This window comes from Nilaparvata lugens, chromosome X, assembly GCF_014356525.2.
Source record: "Nilaparvata lugens isolate BPH chromosome X, ASM1435652v1, whole genome shotgun sequence".
Classification (NCBI taxonomy): Eukaryota; Metazoa; Arthropoda; class Insecta; order Hemiptera; family Delphacidae; genus Nilaparvata; species Nilaparvata lugens.
This window is the reverse complement of record NC_052518.1, coordinates 81,731,861-81,758,793: the sequence shown is the minus strand read 5'-3', so window position 1 is coordinate 81,758,793 and position 26,933 is coordinate 81,731,861. Positions and strand designations below refer to the sequence as shown.

Here is a 26,933-nt window from a genome sequence, read left to right as displayed (position 1 = left end):
TTGTGCCAACTGGTGCTCTGTAGGTGACAAGTAGTCAGGGTGACACCTTGATGCCAGCGTGCAAGGTGTCATAATGACGTGAGCCATCTCCGTCTACTTGTCTCCTTTCTAAGGAGGTGACAACTAGTCGGGGGGACACCCTGACGCGAGGTGTCAAGTTGTCGTTTATGGCCATGACTAGTTGGTTAAACAGTAATAAACATTGCTTGATCCCTCCTCCCTACTCCGATGAGGTGTAAGTTGTGCCAACTGGTGCTCTGTAGGTGACAAGTAGTCAGGGTGACACCTTGATGCCAGCGTGCAAGGTGTCATAATGACGTGAGCCATCTCCGTCTACTTGTCTCCTTTCTAAGGAGGTGACAACTAGTCGGGGGGACACCCTGACGCGAGGTGTCAAGTTGTCGTTTATGGCCATGACTAGTTGGTTAAACAGTAATAAACATTGCTTGATCCCCCCTCCCTACTCCGATGAGGTGTAAGTTGTGCCAACTGGTGCTCTGTAGGTGACAAGTAGTCAGGGTGACACCTTGATGCCAGCGTGCAAGGTGTCATAATGACGTGAGCCATCTCCGTCTACTTGTCTCCTTTCTAAGGAGGTGACAACAAGTCGGGGGGGGACACCCTGACGCGAGGTGTCAAGTTGTCGTTTATGGCCATGACTAGTTGGCACCATTGGTCCAGTCGGGAGGACAACTTGACGTTAATGGTATATTTTTACGAGGGTACAAGTAGTCGCCTATAGCCAAAATGACCAGTTGTCAGGTAGTCGGGGTGACACCCAGACGGCGACCCTCATGCACGTGTGTGTTCGTGAGTGAGCGATAAGAGTTGGCTTTACTGGGGTAAAGCTATATAGAATTTAATATTTCAATTCTAATAAAAGATCAGTGAAATTTTCCCTCTAAGCCATCAACTTAACATTATTTGTTATATAAAAGGAGCTATAAATATTATTATATTATCTGGAAAGCAGATAATTGCAAGAAAGCATTGCGATGATAGAATTTTTTCGAGTGATATCGAATAAAACAAAATAATGTTTTATGAAAATCCAACTGATTTACTACAACTAATACAAACTACAAAAACTATAAAACTACATGTTCTAAAACAAACTACTAAGAAATAAATGATTACACTATTGTGACAAGAGAAGTTTATTATTCTTAAAACATTTATTATAACTAATAATACTTGAGGTTACTGAGTACTTCAAATGCCTAACGTGGATAATTTGGAATGTATATTTTTCCAACAGTTATTTAATTTATATTTCAAAGTAAGGTTGCCTTAATTATTATCACAAATTGAGTTTTTAGGAATACATAAAATAATTGAGTCTTATTATTATCTGATCAACTATTATCAGAAATTATAGTCTTTGAGAAACTATTCTAATATTATAATTATTCATTATTAAATTATTAATTATTTCATAAAATCTAGATTTCAATAAATTTGAAGTTTTTGAGCCAAAAGATTCAGTTTTTATTTACTGATAATTTGTGTGAAATTGAATTAGGCCTAAATGTGACCTTATTGTTTTTCTATAAAATGTATAGAGATTGAGTTTATCTAGGTTTCTATAAAAAACATTAATATAAAAACAGGGTATTTTCCATAAACTATATGAGATCAAAATACTTGTCATAATGTATTACCCTCAGATTGATTTTACACAAAACTAATTTGGCCAATATTTGGTAAAAAGTTCTCAATTTACAATTCCTTACTGCATGAAAATGGAAACCAAATTGGCAAAGTTCTACGGCAAAAGAAACTGCTAGTAGCTATCAAAACATCTTAACAAAAATCTAATTTAATCCACTACATAAAAATTACAGATATAATACTAAATCGACTTACGATAAAGAAAATTATAAATCCAAGTTTGTACAAAAACTCCTCATTTCAAACATACTTAATGGAAATAATGTTTTCTGTGACATAGTTCATAAAATGACTAAAGAATACACTACCAAACTAACATACTTAGATAGTTTATAATATTAATCAGTTCTTAAACAATACTTTGGTCAAGTGCTAAATTCCTGGTAATGATGAGAGACCATACTGCGGATATACTGGGGGAGCTGGAGAGGTCCAACTGCTTCCTAGTCTGCCTGACTTGCAATCTTGTACTTTTCTTAACATGATTTTCACTTTCCTAGGCTACACTCCTCTCACTCGGTTCTTTCTATCCTTGCATCACATACCTGAATAGCGCATATAAAATAATCAATTAATAGACATCTTTGATAAAATAGCAATTAAACCTGTCTTTAATTATAATAATGTTACACAATCTATTGTAATGTTATTTACAAAGTAACTACTCAAATTATGCTACTGCTACAATTTATCAAGGATGATTGTAAAATTATTTGTTATGAATGAAATTATAAAAGCAATAGTGAACTGTTTGACCTACAACATTACAATTCCAGAAAAACAGTGACGGGTTGAGATTTTCTGAAATTTATACTCATATAAATGAGTAATCAAACCCCATCCTGATATACACAATCAATCTGATCGAATTCGTTGATAGGGATATGCATATGAAAGTGGATCTCAAACACTAACAAAGGCAATTACCAAGGCAAGGCTAATGTTATTATGGCGAGTACGCAATATTCCTGGAACCGGATTCTTATTCTTCTGATTTTTATTACTAAATGCTGATAAAATTCTGTCAATACTGCTTGAAATATCCTGCCTTGAAATAATGGAAATAGATCGTTTAATTCAATGATATCATGAAGTGAATAGAACATAAGAGTACCCAAGTAAACATGTGAACATAAAATTATGTGTTAGCACAGTACTGCTATTAATTGAGTTTCCGACCACCAAAGCTATTTCAAACTAGCTAAGAGAAACTACTTGAGAATATTATAGATTTAGAACTACGTGATAAGCATGAATATATTCATTTACGCCTTGAAAATCTCAAAGTGTTGCATGCAAAATTAATGTGCTCTTGTTGGAATAATTACAGTTGTGTATGCATTTATTCCAATATGTAGAAAGAGTAGAACAACGTTCATGAAATCGATATTTGAAAATTTTCATTTCAAATTCCAATTAATGTATTATAATTTAGGGATGGTAACTTGGTGCAATATGTTGAGCCTTGCAACAACTGTCTATAAATGATCTATTATTTTCAACGGCCGATTAATGAAATAGAGGGAAATACCTTCAACACATCTTAGGAATTAGCAGCGACTCAGTACTTTCGGCCTTTGTCATAACCACCACCACCAGCTGCAAATATAAAAACAAGTATACAACAAATTTTCACAATGAATAACAACCAAATAGCTGATAACTGAGGTTCAAAGAACTGATAATGAGGGAAGTTTGTAAGACTGTTATTTCAAAAATGAAATTGGGTTTCTATAATGAATTATTCATTTGTGAGGGGCAAACGCCCTAAAATGCGAATAGAAGTTTAGACTTGAGAGTAGAAATACAGAAGATCATACATACAGGTAACAGTAAGAAGCTACAAATATCTCAGGCCAACCACTAACAGAAGGTATCATCGGACTTTTTCAACTGGACAGTCAAAAACTTGAACATTAGTGCCAGTCGATTCCAACGCAGGTGTGCAGAAAAGACCACTGTCTGTGTTCTTGCAACTCAGCTGTTCCAGACGACGTCAGTCGAAAATTTCCAGATAACGTTACTTTGGTGGCTGGCTCAAGGAAGTTGGTTTGTTGCTCGTTCAAACCTGTGTCGCTTCTTGGACCGTTTTCGCAACTCATCTCTGAATGCGTGAATAGATGAGTTGAAACACCCGTCATTAGAAGAAATATGTCATCTTACAAAGAAAGAATATCCGTCATGAATTAGTTGTTTTGGTTTTGAGAGTAAATAACCTAATAATGATTAAAAATAAACTGACCATTGCCACCATAGGGCGAAGGCCTTCCACCGGCACCGCCTGAAGAATAGTTACTGCGCATGGGTCCACCACTGTAGCTCTGTTGGTAGCCACCTCCACTCCCTCCATCATAGCCGCCCCCGCTGTTTCTGCCTCCATATGAACCGCCTCCCATTGGCTCAGATTCCCACGTTTTACCTGTTCAGATCAATTCATTTTAAAAATTCAGTTGAACGTTATAAAATCATCAAAATACTCAAGCAATAAAATACATGGCAAAAAAACTGTTTTTTTGTTGTACGAGTTTTCATCAATTTTTTGCATCATCATTATCAAATGTGTCTGTTCGCTTTTGTATAGGGTCGAACTTTATCGAAGTGAGCTAACACAATTCATTTGTTTATAACAGTAAAAATGTATTACCATTTTCCATGAAATTGTAAAAAGATAACAGTTAACTTCAAAAATATAATACATCAATAATGCATTTTACATGAACATTGTTTTTTGTAATACTGGGCGCAAATAAATAAGATTTCCATGTCCGCTCAAGATAAGATTTTGTTATTTCCATCCCGAGTCCAGGATAGTTTTGGAAAGTGTGAAAAATGGTTGCTTTTTCCAGTTTCTGATAATTTTAAAGAAAAATTGAAATAGAATCTAAATTGAACGGGAGTAAGATACAATTCCTTAGCGACGATTCCAGCGCGCGACCAGAGCACATAGCCTATAAATTCATTGGATTTGATGATTTATTGGAAATAAATCCAAAAAGCAATATAGTAGCCAACACTTCTAATTCATCTACCGCCATAACGTTCATACATCTAATAAATAATTGAATCTAATAAATTAATGTGAATTAATAGGTTTTGTGCTCTAGCCACGCGCTCCCAACTCTCCTGTTCGACTTTCGCTATTTTCAACTTTTATTTGTTGGTCTTATATTTCAACTATTCAACATTTTGACTTGGTGAAGTTCTCTGTATTTTTGGCTAAAATTTTAATGTATTTAAATGTTCAGGAAATAATTTCCGCTTTTCTTTTTGCAAGAACTAGCACAAATGCAGATAAATCTCATTAACAAGCATACTATATTTCTCACAAAGTTGTTGATTAACATTTTGTGATCTTCTAAGCATTTGTTGTTGCTACAGAAACTCATTCTTATTCTATACGAGAAATCAGTTTGAACATGAAATATGAAACGATTACTTCATGTGCGTTGGTGCATTAAGCGGTCCCTAGACGGTCGATATTATTGTACAATATAGTACCTACTTATAACATCAGGCCAGTGTCCACGACATGTTTATTCTAGTTGTGTGGTCTGACCTAATGCTATATGTAGGTACTGATATTGTACATTCAACGATACGGAATGTCTAGGGATCACTTTGTAAACTACTAATAAGTCTTAAACTAATGATGTGAATGACATTGAGTTTCGTTACCGCCGGCCACCACAGTTGTGTTATTCCAGTCGCTTCCTCCGCGACCTCCGCCTCCGTATCCACCCCCACGACCTCCGCCTCCATATCCACCCCCACGTCCTCCTCCTCGACCTCCCCCAATTCTGCCACCTCGTCGGCCACCCCTATCCCCACCACCTCCTCCCATCTTCGCCATCTCCTCCCTGCTCAACGCCTTTTTCACATCGATGCGTTTGCCTTTCACTGTGTGACAGCTTTGCACTGCAAATTACAATTTACAAATTACCTTTCATCAGCGTGAAAATGAGAGTTAAATACTCCAGATCAAACGAATAATTACCAAGACTAAATACTCACGTACTGAAATGAATATAAAGATCAGAATCATCGAAGCTAACAGTGTCTTATGACAAAAATATAGAATATATAATATTCAATGCAATATAGTCCGGACGCAAATGTCATTCCGTAGTCATTTTTGGGTAACAGCCGTGGAAGATGTCTCGATTTCTTCGTTGGGTCTACCATAATAAGGATCGAGTTGACGATAAGATGAAATCACAGGCAAACACCTCGGAAACACGATAGTCGCCAAAAGTTTCACGATTTTGATAAATCGATTGTATTTCAATAACCGTTCAAGATATTCAACCGTTATTAACGAAAATATTTCAAGAATCTTCCTCTACAAATTTTGTACTATAAATTTCCCTCTAAAACGCATATTTCACTAGTTATATATAACCTTCAGAAGCACATTAAAACTATTTTTCAAATTTGTTTCCATTGTAAATTTTTTTGTGCAAGGAATACAGATAAATTTCTGATCTATGAAATTTAGATCGTTTATTCAGCTTCAAAACGATATATCTTAATGCGCTGTACGTCAACAAATGTGTTCTCCAGCGCCCTCCAAAGAAAACCCTGTATGATTTCTGGTGCGTTTTTCCAGAACTATAAAATCAAGCTAGAACTATAAATCGATTTTTCATGACTAGACTTGCAAATGGCCTCAATCTCTTCATTACAACAAGCTGAATAAGAATATTGATGATGGAAACGAAAATATTCGACATCATTAAAAAATTCAAGATGGCGGTCATTATTGACAGAAAAGTTTATATCGCTTGCTATTCAGTTATTGTGAGATATATCGTCGGATTGATTTTACCACCAGTGTTAAGAATTAACCAATATATAATATCCGATAGAATTGTCTCATTTGTACTACTTTTTTCGTGAGTAATTCAACTTCAAAAACTTGAAGTTAAAAAATATTCGTCATCATAGGAATATCCAAAATGGAGGCTGTAAATGATAGACAGTCGTTTCTGGCCGCCATCCTGGATTTTCCTATGATGACAAATATTTTTGAGATAACCATAATAATTGAAGAGACTTGGAATGTTGTCAAAAATCCACTTTATTTGAATAAAAATTAATATTTTACAGGAGCATGCTTTCATGTGTGCTCACACATCATCAGCTGTAAGTAACAGTGTAAGATATTAATTTTCATTTGAATAAAGTGGATTTTTGACAACATTCCAAGTCTCTTCAATTATGGAAAAGTTCCACAACATCATCATTCACGCTACAAACTTAATTACCATAATAGATATTCTCTTTCTACACATCATTACAAAGAGATGGATACAATTCCCAAGTATGGACCTCCAAGGAGTCATGAGTTACACGGTTTTCTAATTGTTAGGTTTGGCATAAATGGTGGAAAAAGTGTATTTTCCACTGCAAACAGTACTTTTCACTCTTTTTCCGATGACGCTCCAGCCGTAAAATATGGAATTACATTCTTCAATCAGATATCATTTTGAAGCTTTGGAAAAATTTTACAATACTGTGCCAATAATACTAGTGTATGTCTACTGCGAATACAGATTTGAAATACAAGGTGGAAAGTGAAATATTGTCCCCGAAAAATATATGTTTCAAGTTTTTGAAGTTAAATTAATCACGAAAAAGTAGTCCAAATGAGACGATTCTATCGAATATTATAGATTGGTTAATTTTAAACACTTTGGTGGTAAAATCAATCCGATATCTCTCACAATAACTGAAAAGCAAGCGACATAAAAATTTCTGTCAATAATGACCGCCATCTTGAATTTTTTAATTATGTTGAATTTTTTACTTGTTTTCATCATCAATATTCTTTTTCAGCTTGTTGAAACGAAGGGATTCAGGCCATTTGCAAGTCTCTATCTTAAAGTAGTCATGAAAAATCAATTTATAGTTCTATCTTAATTTTATAGTTCTGGAAAAACGCACCAGAAATCATACAGGGGTTTCTTTGGAGGGCACTGGAGAACACATTTGTTGACGTACAGCGCATGAAAATAAATAGTTTTGAAGCTGAATAAACAATCTAAGTTTCATAGATAAGAAATTTATCTGTAATCCTTGCACAAAAAAGTTATAATGGAAACAAATTTGAAAAATAGTTTTAATGTGCTTCTGGAGGCTATAACTAGTAAAATATGCATTTTAGAAGGAAATTTTATAGAACAAATTTGTAGAGGAAGATTCTTAAAATATTTTCGTTCAAAAAACGGTTGAATATCTAGAACAGTTATTGAAATACAAGCGATATATCAAAACCCTAAAACTTTTGGCTGCCATCTTGTTTCTGAGGTAGTTGCCTGTGATTTCGACTATCATCATCACGATCCTTATTATGCTAGACCTAACGAAGAAATCGAGACATCTTCCACGGCTGTTACCCAAAAATGACCAAGGATTGCCTTTTTCATGACATTTGCGCCCTGACTAATAAAAACCCCAGAAAATTCTATCATCATTCCAAATCACAAAGAAGCAAACCAGTTCATATAAAAACGTTCCATAAATAATCAATTTTAAAAATATACTCTGAATAAATTATTCTTTTCAAGTAATGTAAGAGAAAGAAACTGTACAATACTATATTTCAATTCTCAACAATAATTTCGGTTGCGGTCTTTAAAGAATAACTTTAGTGTCCCTTTCGAGGGGAAACAAAGAATTTAATAACAAGATAATTTGGAACTATTCTCTTGCAAAATTAATACAATATATTATTTCTATAGCTTATACAATACAGTAATCCAACAACTGGCGAATTCCTAAAGTAAAAGTGGAGTTCACCTCGAGGTACGTACAGACTAACACGCTGCGCCGCACACAAACGAAACGCGAGCAGTGGGCAAGATTCCGCTTCGCGCGTAACAAGCTGGCCAAGATCACGCCGACAACAATGGACGTTGCACGTAGCAAGCTCGCGCTCTGATCTTGATCATCTTACTTAGCGAATCCTTGTTTAAGAAACGCTCGCTTGTCACACAGCGCATAAGTCTGTAAGCACTTTTCGGATCCAATTGAAATAATCAGACATTTCATTCTATTCAAGTCCAGCAAGAGAGGTATATACTCACAGCAGATTTTATCAACTGGGTCATAGTCATCGAATTCAACAAATCCAAATCCCTTCTTCTTGCCACTCTCCTTATCACAAATGATCGTGCAGTTTACAACGTTGCCAAAAGTTTTGAAATAGTCTTTTATTTCTTGTTCGTCATGTTCATCTTTCAAGCCTCCAATGAAAAGTTTTTTTACTGTAGCTGAACTATCTGGCCTTCCAGCTTCCTGAAAATGAGAGGACGCAATCAATGCATCGATATTTATGTCTGTCATGAACAAACCATAGTTAATAATAATTCAAGTTTCATCACGCTCAATGAGTAAATATGACATGATAATTGGATTAATATAAACTACTTTTAATAGAAAAATATTCCGAGCAAACATAGAAATTTTATCAAAGTTATCTTTACTCTACCATTATTATAATTATTTTTGAAGGCACGGATTCAAATATCCAAAGGTTCAAGAACTCTACACGTCAACCAAAGCTTATTGTGTTGACCCACATTTGTGCCTGGGGTTTCACCCATCTCTGGTCTCTTGGGTTTTTCTTCTGTCCCTCTAAAACTTTGCAGGGTCAAAAGCCTCACCTCTCCCAAGAAGTTTTGCCTGAGTGGCCGCCCTTCTTTGAGGAGTGGTGAAGTTTGGTCTCTCCACCCACAAACTCGTGACCTACGTAAGTTCCACTCCTGGCCTTTTTGTAGGTCCTTCCGCTAAGAGAGGGGACGCCAAACTGCCCCTACGGCGCCCGGCCACCCTCGACTCAGCCTCTTGACCCACATTTGTGCCAGGAGTTTCACCCATCTCTGGTCTCTTGGGTTTTTTCTTTTTGCCTTTTCGAAACTTTTCAGGGTCAAAAGCCTCACCTCTCCCAAGAAGCTTTGCCTGAATAGCTGTCCTTGTTTGAGCAGTGGTCTGAGAAGCTCATCCCTCCTCTCCACATGGGATGATGTGATTGAGCTTACATCATACATGTCGTGATCAGTAGAAGCCTCCTCAATATTGATAGCCTTTACATAAGAGTGCAACGGAATTTCCTGTGTTCCTGAAGCACCCATTTCAGATTTAGGAACCTGCCCTGATGGAGCAGATCCCGTGGGTTTGAAGGCAAGGCAACTTCTGGAGTTGCCTTGGTGTTTGGTTTGTTCGTGTGGTTCCCACGAACAGCTAGGGAAGTGGAATAGTGGAGTCAACCCAGACAGAGCCCCGCATGTTCAGGCAAGGCTAGATACTACAGAAGTGCGCCTGTACTAAAAGGCAGAAAAGTACTACCCATCAGCACGGTCCACATAACACCTTGGGTTGGCCTAAGAAGTAAGAATATGACCAATGAAGGCCGACAGATAGAAAAAGACATAAGGAATGGCACAAGCTAAGTCAATGGAAAAGTATCATTCTATAAATGAAAAGTTCCAAAGCATATTAAGAAAGAGAAGAAGGGTTTTGGAAAGGGGGTCACTTTTAGTCGCCTCCTAAGACAAGCAGGAATACTGTGGGTGTATTCTGGTTTTTAACAAATTCTTGAGTACGATGTTCGACTCAAAGCTCCCCCAACCGACAGGAGCCTACCCTACCATACCTTATGACGACTGAGTACCCAGTTGTTCTATAGCCTACACTTCCTAAACTTTCTCTTCACCAAGACCAGCAGAGCCGGATGGGTTGCGTAAAAGAATAAACTTTGTTTGAAGTTTAGTCATGTCTTTATACTTGAGTTGTCGAGATGGCATGACGACTTCGAAGAACTCATGAAACCCATAAAGAGATGGTTCTTTAATCAACACTTCAACTTCAACCTAAATGCCTGGTTGCTAAAGGCAGTCAACTGTAACGAGTGAAATCTAGTAACGGCTAAAATTTAAAATCCGTTGATTATCATTACAAACTATATGCTTACCAGTTTCCTTGGTTCATGTCTAATAATTGACTTTTGATATCACGAATCAAGGATACGTTATATGATAATTTATGAGCAATTACAACAAAAGTGACATTCTTTAAAAAATGGTTGTAATGATGGTGCCATTACATAAACTAAATTGAATCTGTGAAGATGTATGAGATTTACTCCAACAAATGACTTAACACAACAAGAATGAAAAAATAAAACATACATTGTAAAGTTAATTATTCTGATGAATCTTCCACAAACATATGTGAATTAGAGATTGTGTAGACCAAGTATGGGAAGTACCCAATATAAATATCAGCTACAGTATATCACACATTATAAACACACAATATGCGGAAGGAAAACACTTACGGTTTTAGGGACTGCCCTTTTTGGTTCTACAACTCTACCATCGACGGTGTGAGGCCTCGCACTTTGTGCAGCATCGATGCAGCTAGCCTCAGAGTAAGTAACAAATCCGAAACCTCTTGACCTATAAATTGAGTAAAATGGAATTAAAAAAACCTTTCTAAATTAACCCTAGAGTCGCGCGCAAGTGAAAATCACCTTGGGGGGTCGCGCTGGGCTGATAGGACCAGGTCCATTATTAAAATATGTGACAATAGAACTCGAGATTTTATTGCTATTTTTCATACATAATAATGAATTAAACAATAGTTTTTATAAAGACAGCTCAGCTGTCGAAATACACAAAAAATGAAAATGAAAGTTTATAAGTGTCTATAATTTGTGTATTTTTTCTCTATATCGTTATTATAGCACGTGATTAAAGCTGTGCAAAGGAGAAAAAAAACGTTCTACTGGTGATATTTTTCAAAGTTATTTTTGGTAAATTGAATAACTTTCTTAAAAACTGACATTTTCAGAATTTTTTTGTTTTATTCAATCAACAAAACCATGGAGATATCCTCTAAATTTCATGGATTTATCTCTCACCGAATTTGAAATTATCTGTCCCAAAAATTCAAACTTCATGCGCTCATATCTCAAAAAGTAATGATCAGATAAAAAATTTACCTGAGAAAACTTTTTCATTTTGATACCTTGATAGTATACAAATCGAAAATCTTTAAAAACGATCACCAGTAGAAAGTTTTTTTAGCCTTTGCACAGCCTTAAAGACACTTGAGTTTTTTTTAACTATATAGAGGAACAATATACAAATAAAGAGTAGTGTGGCATGGGTGAGGTCATACCTTCTTTGTCAATATTGGTCTATTGTTGCAAAACTGAAGATTTCACAATCAAGAAGCTTCCGCAATAGTCGTTGGGAAATGTATAGAATTAGGAATTAAAAATGAAATTAATGAGAATTTGATGCTCTACAAACTCATAATTAACAAAGCAGCATATACCGGTATATGTTTTCCATAAATGTTTGAAAAGTTATGAACAAAATTAGAAAAAAATGGAGACAAACATGTTCATCCAAATTTTTCCCTTTATAACTCTTTCTTGACTGAATATGTGTTTTTATAAGCAATTCATTCATGAAACAGAAATGGGCGGCTGTAGAAGCTCATCGAAAATTGTCTTGCTACCTGGCTAGGAAAATTTTTCGGTCAGTTTGCAACCTACAACAATCAATTATTTACGTCTGCAACTGTGAATAGTTTTTTCATTGGACGTGAGCTTTGTCTGTTGGGAGACTGACTTTTTCGCTCTTTCTCTCTGGTGCTCTCACTTCTCACACAAAACTTCGTCAGAGAAATACTGCTTTTAGAACGAACCTAGTTTGTACAGAAAGGGACAGCCGATTCTGAATTTTACCTGGCTACCCTGCCCGGGCCTTGAGAGTAATTTTAAATTTCAATTCTAAAAATTGACAACAAACTGACGTTAGTTACTTGAGGAATGTTGAGAGTATATTCTACTCATATTAATAGTTTCTTGAGATACAAAAAAATCTACAAAAATTTTGTAAAATTAAATGTGTTAAAACAAACTTATCAAACCTACAAAATTATCGACTTTTATCGATTTTGAATATCGAATCGGAGATTCGATTTTATATATTCCTGGATATACGGCAATAAATAAGTACACTAAACAGAATAAATGTGATGGATTATGCATGTACATAAAAGATTGTATAAGATTCAATGAAGTTTCACTCGATATTACTGATGCCAATGTAGTTAGTGCTGACTTAAGAATTGATGATTTTGTTGTGAAGGTGATTGGGGTTTATAGATCACCAAGTAATCAAAATATTGATAATTTTCTTAATAGTCTGAGTAATGAAATCAGTAAAATTCCTAATGGAATAAATGTATGTGTGGCGGGAGACATGAATATAAATACACATTTAACTAGTGTTCTTGTTCAAGATTATCTGCATATTTTCAATAGTAATGGCTATAAGTCTTACATAACTGGTGATACCAGAGTAACAACCACAACAAATTCTTGCATTGACCACATTTTTTATAAAAATTCAGGCAACCATTCTATGTCCATTAAAGGAGCTATATTTAGGACAACCATAGCTGACCACTACGCGGTTGTACTGAACTTGGTGAAGGTTCCTATCAATAAGGATAATAGAAACGTATTGATAAACACATTAACTAGAACCAACTATCATGCACTATTGGAACGCATAAGGAATGAGGATTGGGAAGAAATCTATACCGTGAATGGAAGCATTGACCCTATTATGGATAAATTTGTCGATCGTTTGACCAGTCTCATCAATCAATGCAAGAAGGTAAAAGAGATACCTAACAGACTTCGTCCCCTGAAGCCCTGGATATCTGAAGGCATCATAAGATCAATAATCACGCGGGACAGAATGCATTCTAGACTCAGAAGAGATCCTAATAACAATATCTTAAAGAATGAATATAAGGCTTATCGTAATGGTTTGAATAAGATCATAAATCATGCAAAGGAAGTCTACTATAAAGGGAAAATTGAAAAAACAACAGCATGAAGTTGTGGAAGTGCATAAACGAAGTTATAGGTGAGGACAGTATCAAGGACAAGAGTACTGAACTTGATGCTCACTCCCTCAACAATTATTTCACAAATGTGGGTAAATTACAAGCTCAAACTATCAATATCCCTGATAATACTGGTGATCGATTTCCTGCAATACAGATCGATAACACGTTTTTTATGAGACCAACGTGCCCAGTTGAAGTTGAGGCAACTATTAAAAATCTAAAGAACAACTGCAGTCCTGGTATTGATAGTCTAGGTAATATTACGCTGAAGAAAATAGCCAATTTTATATTTCAACCTCTCGCTTTCATTTTTAATAGATGCTTTGTGGAGGGATATTTTCCCGAGCACCTCAAATCAGCCAAAATAAAACCTCTATTCAAACAAGGTGACCCGACTAATCCCTGTAATTATAGACCGATTAGTCTTATCAGCAACCTTGCTAAAATAATGGAGAAACTCATAAAGTCAAGAGTTGTTTCTTGAATCTTAACAAAATAATCAACAAGAACCAATTCGGTTTCTAAAATGGTAAAAGTACATCTGACGCTCTAATAAAATTCATCAATACTTTATCTGATAAAATAAACTCCAATAAGAAAACTATTGCGGTCTTCCTGGATATACGCAAAGCTTTTGATACAATACCTCATAATACTTTGTTCAATAAACTGGAGTCCTATGGTTTCAGAGGAGTCTCGCTTAAATTGTTCAAAAGCTATCTGAGTAATAGAACCCAGTCCCTAACCATAAATGATCAATCTAGTGTAACTAACTTAACTTCTTATGGTCTTCCTCAAGGTATTGAACTTTCTCCCATCCTTTTCATACTCTATGTAAATGACTTTTTAAATTTAAGACTTCTAAACTCAACTGTGATATCCTTTGCAGATGATACTGCAGCTATTTTTCACGGTAATTCATGGAATGAAGTTCATACCATAGCTGAAAATAATATGCTTTTAATTAAGAAGTGGTTAGATAAGAATACCTCAAGTTTAAATATTGAAAAAACTAATTACATAACTTTCTCTGCAAATAGAGTAGGGCAGCCTAACGAGAATCAAGATTTGAGATTCTCAGTGCAATTTAAACTTGGGTAATTGTGATTGTCCCACCATTAAAAAAGTCAATAATACTAAGTACTTGGGAATCATAATTGATGAAAACCTTAAATGGGATGTTCATATTAAAAACATATGTAAAAAATTAGATATTTATCTTTTTAATTTTACCAAGTTAACAGAATTCTTAATAAGAACCACCTGAAAATGATGTATCATGCTCTAGTCAAGTCAATTCTGCAGTATGGCATAGTTGTTTGGGGAGGTTGTTTCAACTGTCATATTGCTGAATTATTTGTAGCACAAAAACTTTTTTTTTCTTGATTTTTATAGCACCTAGTTAAAGACTAATAAGCTATTCTATTTTGACATAAATTGATAAGAATATTGTTTGTGAAGGTAAAACCCATTGGTTAAGCCTTCTATATTGGTCAAGGATTAAATAAAGATTATTTTTAGCATAAAAGGATACAGTATTCTGCCTTTGCACTTCCAATTGAACACTTTAGCACTAAACTAATTCGTGTGGCTTTCTGCGTTGCAGTCTTCTTACTCCATGCACGTTGAGCAGCTGGATTGCTTACACGTTCACATGTTGATGAAGTCTTTTCTCATGTTTTTCTGCAAATCTTTGGATTTCACTGATGACTGTCGCCACTCCCAGGACGCGGTGGAGATCAGAGTTCCTGATGTACCAAGGAGCGTCTACACAACTTCTGAGTACTTTGTTCTGGAAGCGCTGGATGATGTCGATATTGGATGGTCGGGTGCAGCCCCAGAGTTGAATTCCGTAGGTCCACACCGGCTTGAGAATCTGCTTGTAGAGAAGCAATTTGTTATAATTTGACAACTTTGATGTCCCCCCAAGTAGCCAGTACATTTTCTTGAATTTTATGCCAAGTTGTTCTCTTTTCTTCTTCACATGCTCCTTCCATCTAAGCTTGGCATCCAGCGTCATGCCTAGATACTTTGCAGTGTTGGAGTAGGGTACAATATTCCCATTGAGTGTTAAGGGGATATATTGAACTCTTCTGTTTGTAAAGTTGACTTGAACTGATTTTGCTTCATTCAATTTTATAAGCCAGTGTTTTGTCCAAACATTGATTCTGTTGACTGCCACCTGCAATTTCTCTGTAGAAACTTCAACAGTTTCACCAACTGATAAAACTGCTGTGTCATCAGCAAATGTTGCTACTGTTACGTTTTCAGGTTGAGGTATATCAGATGTGTATAGGAGGTACAAGAGGGGACCCAGCACACTTCCTTGAGGAACTCCAGCCCTGATTTCTCTGAGAGATGAAAAAGCATCATCTTGTTTTATCCTGAAATAACGGTCTTGAAGATATGATTTCAGTATCAGACTGTATTCTGTTGGTAAGAACTGGTTCATTTTGTAGCACAATCCTGAATGCCATACTTTGTCGAAAGCCTGTGCTACATCAAGGAAAATTGCAAAGCAAACTTTCTTTTCCTCCAATGTATTTTCAATAATATTTGTTATTCTGTGCACCTGATCTATTGTACTATGTTTATCTCGAAATCCGAATTGATGGGTTGGTATTAATCCATTATCGTCCAGATAAGGCTTTAATCTTTTCAGTAGAAGTTTCTCAAATAATTTTGATATTACTGGCAGTAGTGAAATTGGCCTATACGAGGTTACATCATGTGGAGGCTTTCCAGGTTTTGGTATCATGATGACACATATTTCAATCGGAATGAAGCGTTGAAGAGATGGCATAGCTTCACAATTGCTTTTCTTGGGAGCTCCTGTAGAATCTCTCCAGTCAAGGAAAATTGCAAAGCAAACTTTCTTTTCCTCCAATGTATTTTCAATAATATTTGTTATTCTGTGCACCTGATCTATTGTACTATGTTTATCTCGAAATCCGAATTGATGGGTTGGTATTAATCCATTATCGTCCAGATAAGGCTTTAATCTTTTCAGTAGAAGTTTCTCAAATAATTTTGATATTACTGGCAGTAGTGAAATTGGCCTATACGAGGTTACATCATGTGGTGGCTTTCCAGGTTTTGGTATCATGATGACACATATTTCAATCGGAATGAAGCGTTGAAGAGATGGCATAGCTTCACAATTGCTTTTCTTGGGAGCTCCTGTAGAATCTCTCCAGTTATTAAGTCGAAACCTGGCGTTTTCTTTCTGCTCAAATTTTTAATCTCATATTCTACCTCCCTTGGCGATGTTGGAGTGATAACTCCTGCTCCAAGATGATGAGGATTCTCATCTATAATTGTTTCCTCATGAGGTGAGAAAACCTTTTCCAGATGATCAGCAAACAAATCGGCTTTCTCTTTATTGCTCCTTGCCCAGCAATCTTGATTCTTCCTTATCGATGTAACTTGTTCAAGAGGTCTCTTCAGTTTCCTGGTTGATCTCCATAATGAAAAATTTGTAGTAGACTCATTGGTTAACTCTTCTAAGTATTTATTGATATCATGTTGTTTTACATCCTGTATCATCTTTCTCAGTTCATTAGTAATTCTATTAAGTTCTGTTTTAATTCTTGGATTTCTTGTTGATTGCCATGATCTTGTTCTTCTTCTTTTTTCTATCAACTCTCTTACCGCTACAGGATAGCAATTACCTTTGAAAATCCTGCTTTGAAGTAGTGGTGTATTTTCCCAGGCACATTGTTGGATATTGATTACAAACTCCTGGACTTCAGTTTCTAATTCATCTATAGTTTGCAGAGATGTGTTCAAGTCTATTTTAGATTCTATCATATTTTTAAAAGTTTCTAAATCTGTGTACCTGTTGATGAGTCTAGGTGGCATTTCTTTTTTAACAGCTGCACTGTGCATTGTCAAAACTATTGGCGAATGGTCAGAGTTGAGATCAAATTTTTCTTCAACTTCAACACAGTTTGGTGAAATATTTTTTGTGATAAAAAATCTATCAGGTTTGGAATTTTTGTTTTGTCTGTTGGCCAGTAAGTTGGTTTCCTTGTTGAGTGAACATCGCAGTGGTATTCATTAACAGCCAGTAATAGCTCCTTTCCTTTAGTTGTGGTCAGTCGGGACCCCCATTGTGTATTCTTTGAATTGAAGTCTCCTTCGATGATAAATTTCCCTGTGAAGTTGCTTAGGAAATCAATATATTCTATCTTCTTCAAATTAAATCGTGGTGGACAGTAGACGGCTCCAATTGTGATCGTACCAGATGGTCTACCGATAAGTTTGACTTTGATTGAAATCGACTGGAGAACTCCTGCAATTCTATCTTCTTGAACTCGTGATGGTTTAGCTCTTCTCTTACAATAACCGCACTTCCGCCTCTAGCGCTGTTGTTGGGATGTATGGCATGGTACGTTTTGTACCCTCTAATTTTAAAGTAGGATTCTTTGGTGAAATGAGTTTCGGAAATGAGACAGGCATCTATTTTATGCTCAATTAGAATTGCTAATAGATCATCTTTGTGCTGTAGTAATCCATTAGCATTCCAAGTCATAATTTTGAATCTATTTTCCATGCTTCTTGTGAATGACTTCTGGAACTGAAATATTTTCCAGTTTTTCTAACCTACTTAAAATTGATTTATTCAGGCCTTCTTGCACAACTAGTTTCTCAAGAATCAATTTAAGTTGAGTTGTAATGCTCAGTTCCAAATCTTTACTCAAGTTGTAATCTTGATGACTTGACTTTTCGTTACTGTTGATAGGTACTTTATTTTTCAGCTTATCAGCATAACTCTGGTTCTCCTTAACTCTACTGTCATTTATTACAGCTCTCTGTGGCACAATAGGATCGTTTCTTTTGTTGACTGACAAAATAGATTTTATTGCTTTTTTCTTATTTCGAAGTGCCTGCAACTCTTGTGCTACAACACATTCTCTATAATTAGCAGGGTGCTCCATCCCACAATTGTAGCATTTAGGCTTAACTTCTTTACTCTTAGTACAGTTGATAGTGATGTGGGGACCAGCGCATTTCACGCACCTAGGCTCCTTCTGGCAGTATTTTTTAGTGTGTCCCCAGATTTGACAATTTTTACATTGCGGTAGAAATTTCGATTTTTTCAGGGGGACTACTTCAACCTTCATACCCATAATTACACATATTTCATAAATTCTATTTATGCTCTCTGTGTTTTCAAAAGTTAACATGAATATTGGGAGTGGTTCTTTTGTTTTCCATTTAAGAATGTTTACCACGTCCAAAATTTTAAATCCTTTTTCCTGAAGTTCCTCTTTTATTTCCTGTGGATTGCAAGTGCTGTGCAACTTCTTCACTATTACTCTTATGGGTCTCGTTTGCTTGTTTTCAAACGAAGACCAATTCATTTTTTTTGTCATTCAGCAATGATGTAGCTAGTCTATAATTATCCTCAGATTCAACGTTGAGTTTTAAGCTACCATTATTCAATAGTGTGATCTTATAAGAGTCTTTTATTTTTTCATTCAAAATCTTATACACTACTTGATAGTCTTGGATGTTGTAGAGTATTATTGGAGGAGGTCTCTTAACTTGTTTGATACTAGGAGTTTTTTTTGGTTCAGCATTCTCTTTTAGTTCAGTTTCTCTACGTGAACTCACTTTCTGCTCATTGGATGATTGTGTTGGAGGTGAGTCAGATTGTTCTCTCTTCCTCTTTCTTTGCTTTTGACGAATCCATTCTGTTTCAGTAGATAATTCTTCTTCATCGGTATGATAATTGTCCGTATTTTTTTCTTCATTCTTAGATTTAGTCTCTAACGCTGATAATCTAGTTTGAAGCTGTTCAAGTTGAATTTTAAGTTCAGAACTTATTTTTTCTGATTGCTGGAATTTTGTATTAGCTTCGTTCCAAGCTTTAAATAAAAGTTTTTCGCATTCTGATTGAATTTTATCAGTTCGAACCTTGTAGGAGACAGGTTTATTTTCTTCAGTTATAGTAATAATAGTCGTATTATCGTCACCGTTCATAGTTACGATAGTTCAGTTCTCACAATAGAATTACCGATTCAGCACTCACCGAAGCAGCAATATCCGAACTCGGCTACAGTCATAGTTGCTGCCAACGCGCGCGCGCACGCACACACACACTCACTCACAATTCGGCAATGCCGTTTTCACTGACACAACAGTTTGATGGTATACTTTTAGAATAATTACATGAATTTCACAAAACACGTCTACTCGCTTCGGCTTCTGAAAGCTGACTGAGCACAAAAACTGATAATTAAAACTATATTAAGCAAACCCAGGCTCTATCCAACGGATATGGTTTTTAGTGATTTTGAGGTCATGACTATACGTCAATTATCCATAAAAACCGTAATTGAGTACTTGATAAAATATAGATCCGGTTTTCCTCTCACAATAAACTCTACACTTAATTATTATAATCTAAGGGCCACTGCTAACAAATATGTAACCTATAACACTAATATTGAATGTATAAGGAGGCAGTTAATTTACATAGGTACTAAAATAATAAACCTCATTCCAAATCACTTTCTCATGGACAATAAGATCAGCGGAAAAATGATAATAAAAATAATAATATCGAGTGACCTGGCTGGCTCAGGTCTGGTGTCAGAGTTTTCAGGTCGCAGCTGATCAATTTCAGGGACTCTGACATGACCTAACGACTGCTTTTTAGGCAGCCGGGACCGACGGCTTAACGTGTCCATCCGAAACACGGATATAAAAATTAAACTGGATATAAAAAACTGGACATACAGTAATTTCTTCTTCCATTTAGATATATGACTCGAGATTTCTGCTCCAGCATTGTTTTTTCTTCAGTTTTTTAATTTTTCAGTGGACTCGCTTACCTTTATTTTGAGTACCTATTCCTCTGTTTTCTTCCTTCCCCCCATTTCTCCCTTCCATTTTTTCCTCATTACTTCTCTTCTCTTCTTTGCCTGACTATTACATGGGAAACCATAGTTGACTAGGTATCTTCCTCTCTTTTTTTCTCTTCTCCAACACACCCAACCACAAAGCCCATGGTTTTTTATATTTGTAACTTTTTATTGTGTATTATTTGTTTCGTAATTCTTTGTAATTTTGTTTTGTCTTTTTAATAAATTGAAATTGAAAAATACAGAGAAAATTTGTAACATCACAACATCAACAATACAACATAAATAGGAACTATATAAAACGTTGATTTCATACTAGGGGACAATTTACTTTGAGTGCACCAGTACTATCGATCAAAAGGTGCGTACAGATATACGCGCCGCGAATATGAGCAATTCACTTTTAATCAGCTGATGCCAAGCTTTTTATACCTGTATCTTGCCGTTTCTGTAAAAATACAGATATAGGTAGTCAGCTGATTAAAAGTGAATTGCTCATGTTCGCGGCGCGTATATCTGTACGCACCTTAAGCTTCTACACAAGCCGCCGCGGCTGGAGCACATAACTGAATTCATTCGATTATTCACTAGATATGGATCGTAAAAAAAGCAATAAAGTAGCCAACACTTCCAGTTCGTCTGCCGCCATAATGTTCATAAAACATAAAAATTCAATGAATCAACGAATCTAAAGAATGTATAGGTTATGTGCTCTAACCGCGCGGCTCGATTCGTCGCTAAGGAAATTGCACCTTGAGAATATCTAAACTCGATACTATCTAACTAACCTAACTCTATTACCACTCGCTATGAGTGGTCACTAGTGCACTCAAACTCTAAACTCAAAACTCAAAGTCAAGTCTAGCCTTAACTAGCCTACCCAAATATACATGTGGACGAAACAAATATAAAATAGATAACTTATTTACTTTTTGGTATTTGAGTCCTTCATGACTACAACATCAACGATCTCACCCCATTGTTCAAAATGTTTCTTCAATGAATCATCAGTTGTCTTGTAGTTCAAACCTCCAATGAACAGTTTGCGTACATGTTCTGGCTCCTTTGAGCCCTGTAAAAAGTCAGAAAACGTTACAAAAATCAAATAAAAAACATTCAAGTTATGTTTTACCAAATTAACTTAGCCTTCCTAAACCTAAATTAAAAAAGTTCTTTGTATATCTAGAGTGATACCTAAATACAGTTTTTTCTCTCTGAGGGGGAAGTTTGATTTTTTCCCTGAGGGAGAAAAATCATTCTTCGTTCGTGATGTACACAACATTTTTTCTCAACCTACATTTATAGGAACTGCAAATCAAATAATTTTAATAACTCACATTATCGGTGACAACATAACCTAAAATGTAAATAATAAAAAAAATCCTTCGGCAATAGTTGTAAAACTTATGAGCTTCAAATGATGGCCGACACCAGTTCACGCGTTTCAGATTTGAATCGCAGATGAAAAATATTTGTTGGCTGGTATTTTGAATAGAATAAAATATTTTTAAAATATTTATTAATTTTTAACGTCTACTAGCTTAATATTAAGTATGTAATATTATACAAACATGTATTTCATGAGTTGACAAATTTCTGGATAAGATACTGTATTAAATTCAGTAATGACGGACAACTCTATTGTGCTTCACATCTGTGCTTCCTCATCTGTGCTTCGACCATACAAACCTATTTCGAATGTAAGTTTTTAAAATAGAGATGCTTTCAATGCTATTTAAATGGAGTTAATTTTACTCCCTAGGAAGTTTGTCTGGTTTTTTTTAGTACCGAGGGCGAAAAAGTGCCACTTTAGTATTATGTTTCAGGGAGTAAAATAAGTAGGAACTTTAAACAGTAGGTGGTGGAAAAAATATAATGTGGGCCTAGCCTTTATTATAAAGTCAACCGGGCCAACAAGGTCACGGAGCTTCATTCAAAATGCACACTACTAATTGGCTATTAGGCCTGAGTGGTGCATTGCTAAAATATAGCCTACATGTGACGATTTACCGCCATTGTGGAAGATATGTAAAAATCCATTAGACCCGGTTGCACAAAATTCCACGAGAACCAATCAGAAAATGCGTTTTAGAAAAGACGGCTTGATTTGTTCTGATTCGATCTGATTGGTTCTCGTGGAATTAATCACGGTTAAAATTTAACCGACTTTTGTGCAACCGGCACTTAGTCAATTAGTTTGTTTTATAGTATTATTTATTCTTGAAGTCTATATTATAAAATAAAAATTTAGTCTTGGCTTTGAACAAGACGATATTTTCTAAGTAGAACAAGCTTATGCTTTATACGATTGATAAGTAGTTCAGAAAAGTCTATTGTCTGCTGATAAACAAACAATACAATTGTCGGCACTATTTTAGTAAAAATCATTCATTACAATAAGTAAAATGACTTGTGGAAACGATCAACAGGCTCATAACGGTTCCTATTCCAATATAGGTATAGTACAACACTCTACAAAAATGGGCCTATAGGTTATGAAAGTAAAATTTGAAAATGAACAATTCACACCACAAAAACAGGAAAACAAATACTGAATTAATAAATAGTTAATAGGAAATAGTTGATATGATTGTACATAGAATAAGACAGAGATCAGAAACAATTAATTGAAAATGTTATCTGAATTAAGTTGAAAATTTATAGCCGAAAAACTAAACTTAAAATAGGTAAGGTAACTCCATGTAGGCTAATAGCCTTTTTGTTGAAACATTGAGTGCCATCAAAACGTTTATGAAATTTAATGAAGAGATTTATTGATTAATTGATGATCTAATTCAAACAACTGAGTTATTTAGCCGAGGCAAAAATAATGAAGAAGGAGAAGAGTAGTACGGTACCGAACACAAGAAAGCGGCACATGTAAAATGTTGTTAGGCCTAGTTGAACAGAATAAATTCAGAGGTATAAAAAACAAATAAGTAATATTGTAACCTACATCATACTCGTTCTTCGGGGGGCACTTTAGTTTATGGGCCGCGGAATCTAGCATTGAGACCAACGTAGATCGATAGAGGAGATCAATACGAGATCAACCATGTATGACATTGTTGTCGATTTCCAAGGATTAGCTGAAAAAACATGGCGGAAAGTTCAAATTTTTTATATCAATTTTTATTTTTAATAATTTTTTTTATGGCTAAAATATGTTTAAAACTAGTGCAATCTTATGTAAAATTTGACGAGGAATCCAATGAAACTAATTTCAGGTTCGTAACTTCAGTAGTTTTTGAGATATTGCAAAAAATGTGCAGAAAAATGCAAATTTTTTGCTTTAAAAAAGGTTAACTTGTTTTCATGATGCTTAATAGGTATTTTTAACTATTGGATTTAGTAGAATGATGAATTCTGAAGAAAAAATGTCCAGTCACTCGATAGCCTAAACTTGAAATTGTTGGAGATATTTGAGAAAAAACATGGCGAAAAGTTCAAAATTTTTATATAAATTTTTATTTTTAATTTTCTATGGCTGAAATATGTTTAAAACTAGTGCAATCTTATGTAAAATTTGACGAGGAATCCAATGAAACTAATTTCAGGTTCGTAACTTCAGTAGTTTTTGAGATATTGCAAAAAATGTGCAGAAAATTGCAATTTTTTGCTTTAAAATAGGTTAACTTGTTTTCATGATGCTTAATAGGTATTTTTAACTATTGGATTTAGTGGAATGATGAATTCTAAAGAAAAAATGTCTAGTCACTCGATAGCCTAACCTAACCTAACCTAACCCAACCTAACCTAACCTAATTTAACCCAACCTAACCTAACCCAACCTAACCTAACCTAACCCAACCTAACCTAACCTAATCTAACCCAACCTAACCTAACCCAACCTAACCTAACCTAACCCAACCAAACCTAACCTAACCTAACCCAACCTAACCTAATCTAACCTAGCCTAATCTAACCCAACCTAACCTAACCCAACCAAACCTAACCCAACCTAACCTAACCTAATCTAACCCAACCAAACCTAACCTAACCTAACCTAACCTAACCTAACCTAACCTAACCTAATCTAACCCAACCTAACCTAACCCAACCTAACCTAACCTAACCCAACCAAACCTAACCTAACCTAACCCAACCTAACCTAATCTAACCTAGCCTAATCTAACCCAACCTAACCTAACCCAACCTAACCTAACCCAACCTAACCTAACCTAACCTAACCTAACCCTAACCCAACCTTACCTAATCTAACTTAGCCTAATCTAACCCAACCTAACCTAACTCAACCAAACCTAACCCAACCTAACCTAACCTAACCTAACCTAACCTAATCTAACCTAACCTAACCCAACCTAACCTAACCTAACCCAACCTAACCTAACCCTAACCCAACCTAACCTAACCCAATCTAACGTAACCTAACCTAACCTAACCTCGATAGCCTAAACTTGGAATTGTTGGAAATATTTGAGAAAAAACATGGCTGAATTAGTGGATTTAGTGGAATGATGAATTGTAAAGAAGAAATGTTTAGTCACTCGATAGCCTAACCTAACCTAACCTAACCCAACCTAACCTAACCTAATCTAACCCAACCTAACCTAACCTAACCCAACCTAACCTAACCTAACCCAACCCAACCTAACCTAACCTAACCTAACCTAACCCAACCTAACCTAACCCAACCTAACCTAACCCTAACCCAACCTAACCTAATCTAACCTAGCCTAATCTAACCCAACCTAACCTAACCCAACCAAACCTAACCTAACCTAATGTAACCCAACCTAACCTAACCCAACCTAACCTAACTAACCCAACCTAACCTAACCCTAACCCAACCTAACCTAACACAATCTAACCTAACCTAACCTAACCTCGATAGCCTAAACTTAAAATTGTTGGAAATATTTGTGAAAAAACATGGCTGAATTAGTGGATTTAGTGGAATGATGAATTCTAAAGAAAAAATGTTTAGTCACATTTGGGTTAGGTTAGGTTAGGTTGGGTTAGGTTAGGTTAGGTTGGGTTAGATTAGGTTAGGTTAGGTTAGGTTAGGTTGGGTTAGGTTAGGTTAGGTTAGGCTATCGAGTGACTAGACATTTTTTCTTTAGAATTCATCATTCCACTAAATCCAATAGTTAAAAATACCTATTAATCACAATGAAAACAAGTTAACCTATTTTAAATAAAAAAAATTGCAATTTTCTGCACATTTTTTGCTATATCTCAAAAATTACTAAAGTTACGAACCTGAAATTAGTTTCATTGGATTCCTCGTCAAATTTTACATAAGATTGCACTAGTTTTAAACATATTTCAGCCATAGAAAATTAAAAATAAAAATTTATATAAAAATTTTGAACTTTCCGCCATGTTTTTTCTCAAATATCTCCAACAATTTCAAGTTTAGGCTATCGAGTGACTGGACATTTTTTCTTCAGAATTCATCATTCTACTAAATCCAATAGTTAAAAATACCTATTAAGCATCATGAAAACAAGTTAACCTTTTTTAAAGCAAAAAATTTGCATTTTTCTGCACATTTTTTGCAATATCTCAAAAACTACTGAAGTTACGAACCTGAAATTAGTTTCATTGGATTCCTCGTCAAATTTTACATAAGATTGCACTAGTTTTAAACATATTTTAGCCATAAAAAAATTATTTAAAATAAAAATTGATATAAAAAATTTGAACTTTCCACCATGTTTTTTCAGCTAATCCTTGGAAATCGACAACAATGTCATACATGGTTGATCTCGTATTGATCTCCTCTATCGATCTGTATAGGTCTCAATGCTGGATTCCGCGGCCCATATACTAAAGTGCAGCCCTTCACCATGGTTGATAAATTCAACAAAAAGGCAAGTCAACTTGACTTGATTCCACCTCAACTCGATTGAAAAAATCTCACCATGTGAGTTGCACAAACTTAGCACACAAGGACAGTGACAAAAATGCGGAAGCCGATGCAACAAGGAAGCAATATGGAGGTTATGTTGAGATTTTGGAATGTTTACAAGTTGGCCGACTTGATATGTTTTGTAATTTCCAGGTTGTAGATATATATATTAGATGATTTATGAGTTATTTGATAATTTATGAGTTGATCTTCCATTATAATTCATAATAATGATAGTTTATTGAAAATAATGCTTATTATTTTCATTTTTCATACACTAATCATCAAGTTGGCTCTTGATATGCCTTCGTGATATAAAGCACGATTTAACCGGCAAATTCAAAAACTGTATGCCATTTGTACCGCAGTTAGTCGCAGTTATGGTCCGATTTGGATAAAGTTTGGTAAACAAGTACTCTGAAAAATGGCGCAGATACGTATGTATTTAATTTTTTAAAATTAATCTCCGTTTCAAGATGGCGGCCCTTCATTCGGGAATTTTACCCTAAAAATCAACCTAACTTTTCAATACCTAATTTATCGGATCAGGTTCAAATTGGGTTCATTCTTCTCAGCGCTTC

The 26,933-nt window shown here is 35.3% G+C and overlaps 1 protein-coding gene across 3 annotated transcripts; it reads right to left on the bottom strand.

Annotated features, from left to right (window-relative positions):
• Positions 1–1,139: 1,139 nt before the first annotated feature.
• On the bottom strand, positions 1,140–26,431 carry LOC111056822 (heterogeneous nuclear ribonucleoprotein A1, A2/B1 homolog). Of its 3 annotated transcripts, XM_039441717.1 has the most exons (9): positions 26,284–26,431; positions 23,434–23,445; positions 21,407–21,549; positions 11,009–11,129; positions 8,757–8,967; positions 5,347–5,586; positions 3,914–4,090; positions 3,203–3,270; positions 1,140–2,216 (listed from the first exon to the last, which is right to left on the bottom strand). In XM_039441717.1, exons 1-8 carry the CDS (start codon positions 26,290–26,292, stop codon positions 3,233–3,235), a joined length of 951 nt encoding a protein of 316 aa, XP_039297651.1. In that variant the 5' UTR covers positions 26,293–26,431; the 3' UTR covers positions 1,140–2,216; positions 3,203–3,232. The 3 variants fall into 3 exon arrangements, with proteins under 3 accessions (XP_039297651.1, XP_039297652.1, XP_039297654.1); XM_039441718.1 differs by lacking the exon at positions 3,203–3,270; XM_039441720.1 differs by lacking the exon at positions 21,407–21,549 and having other exon boundaries at positions 26,284–26,415.
• Positions 26,432–26,933: the final 502 nt, after the last annotated feature.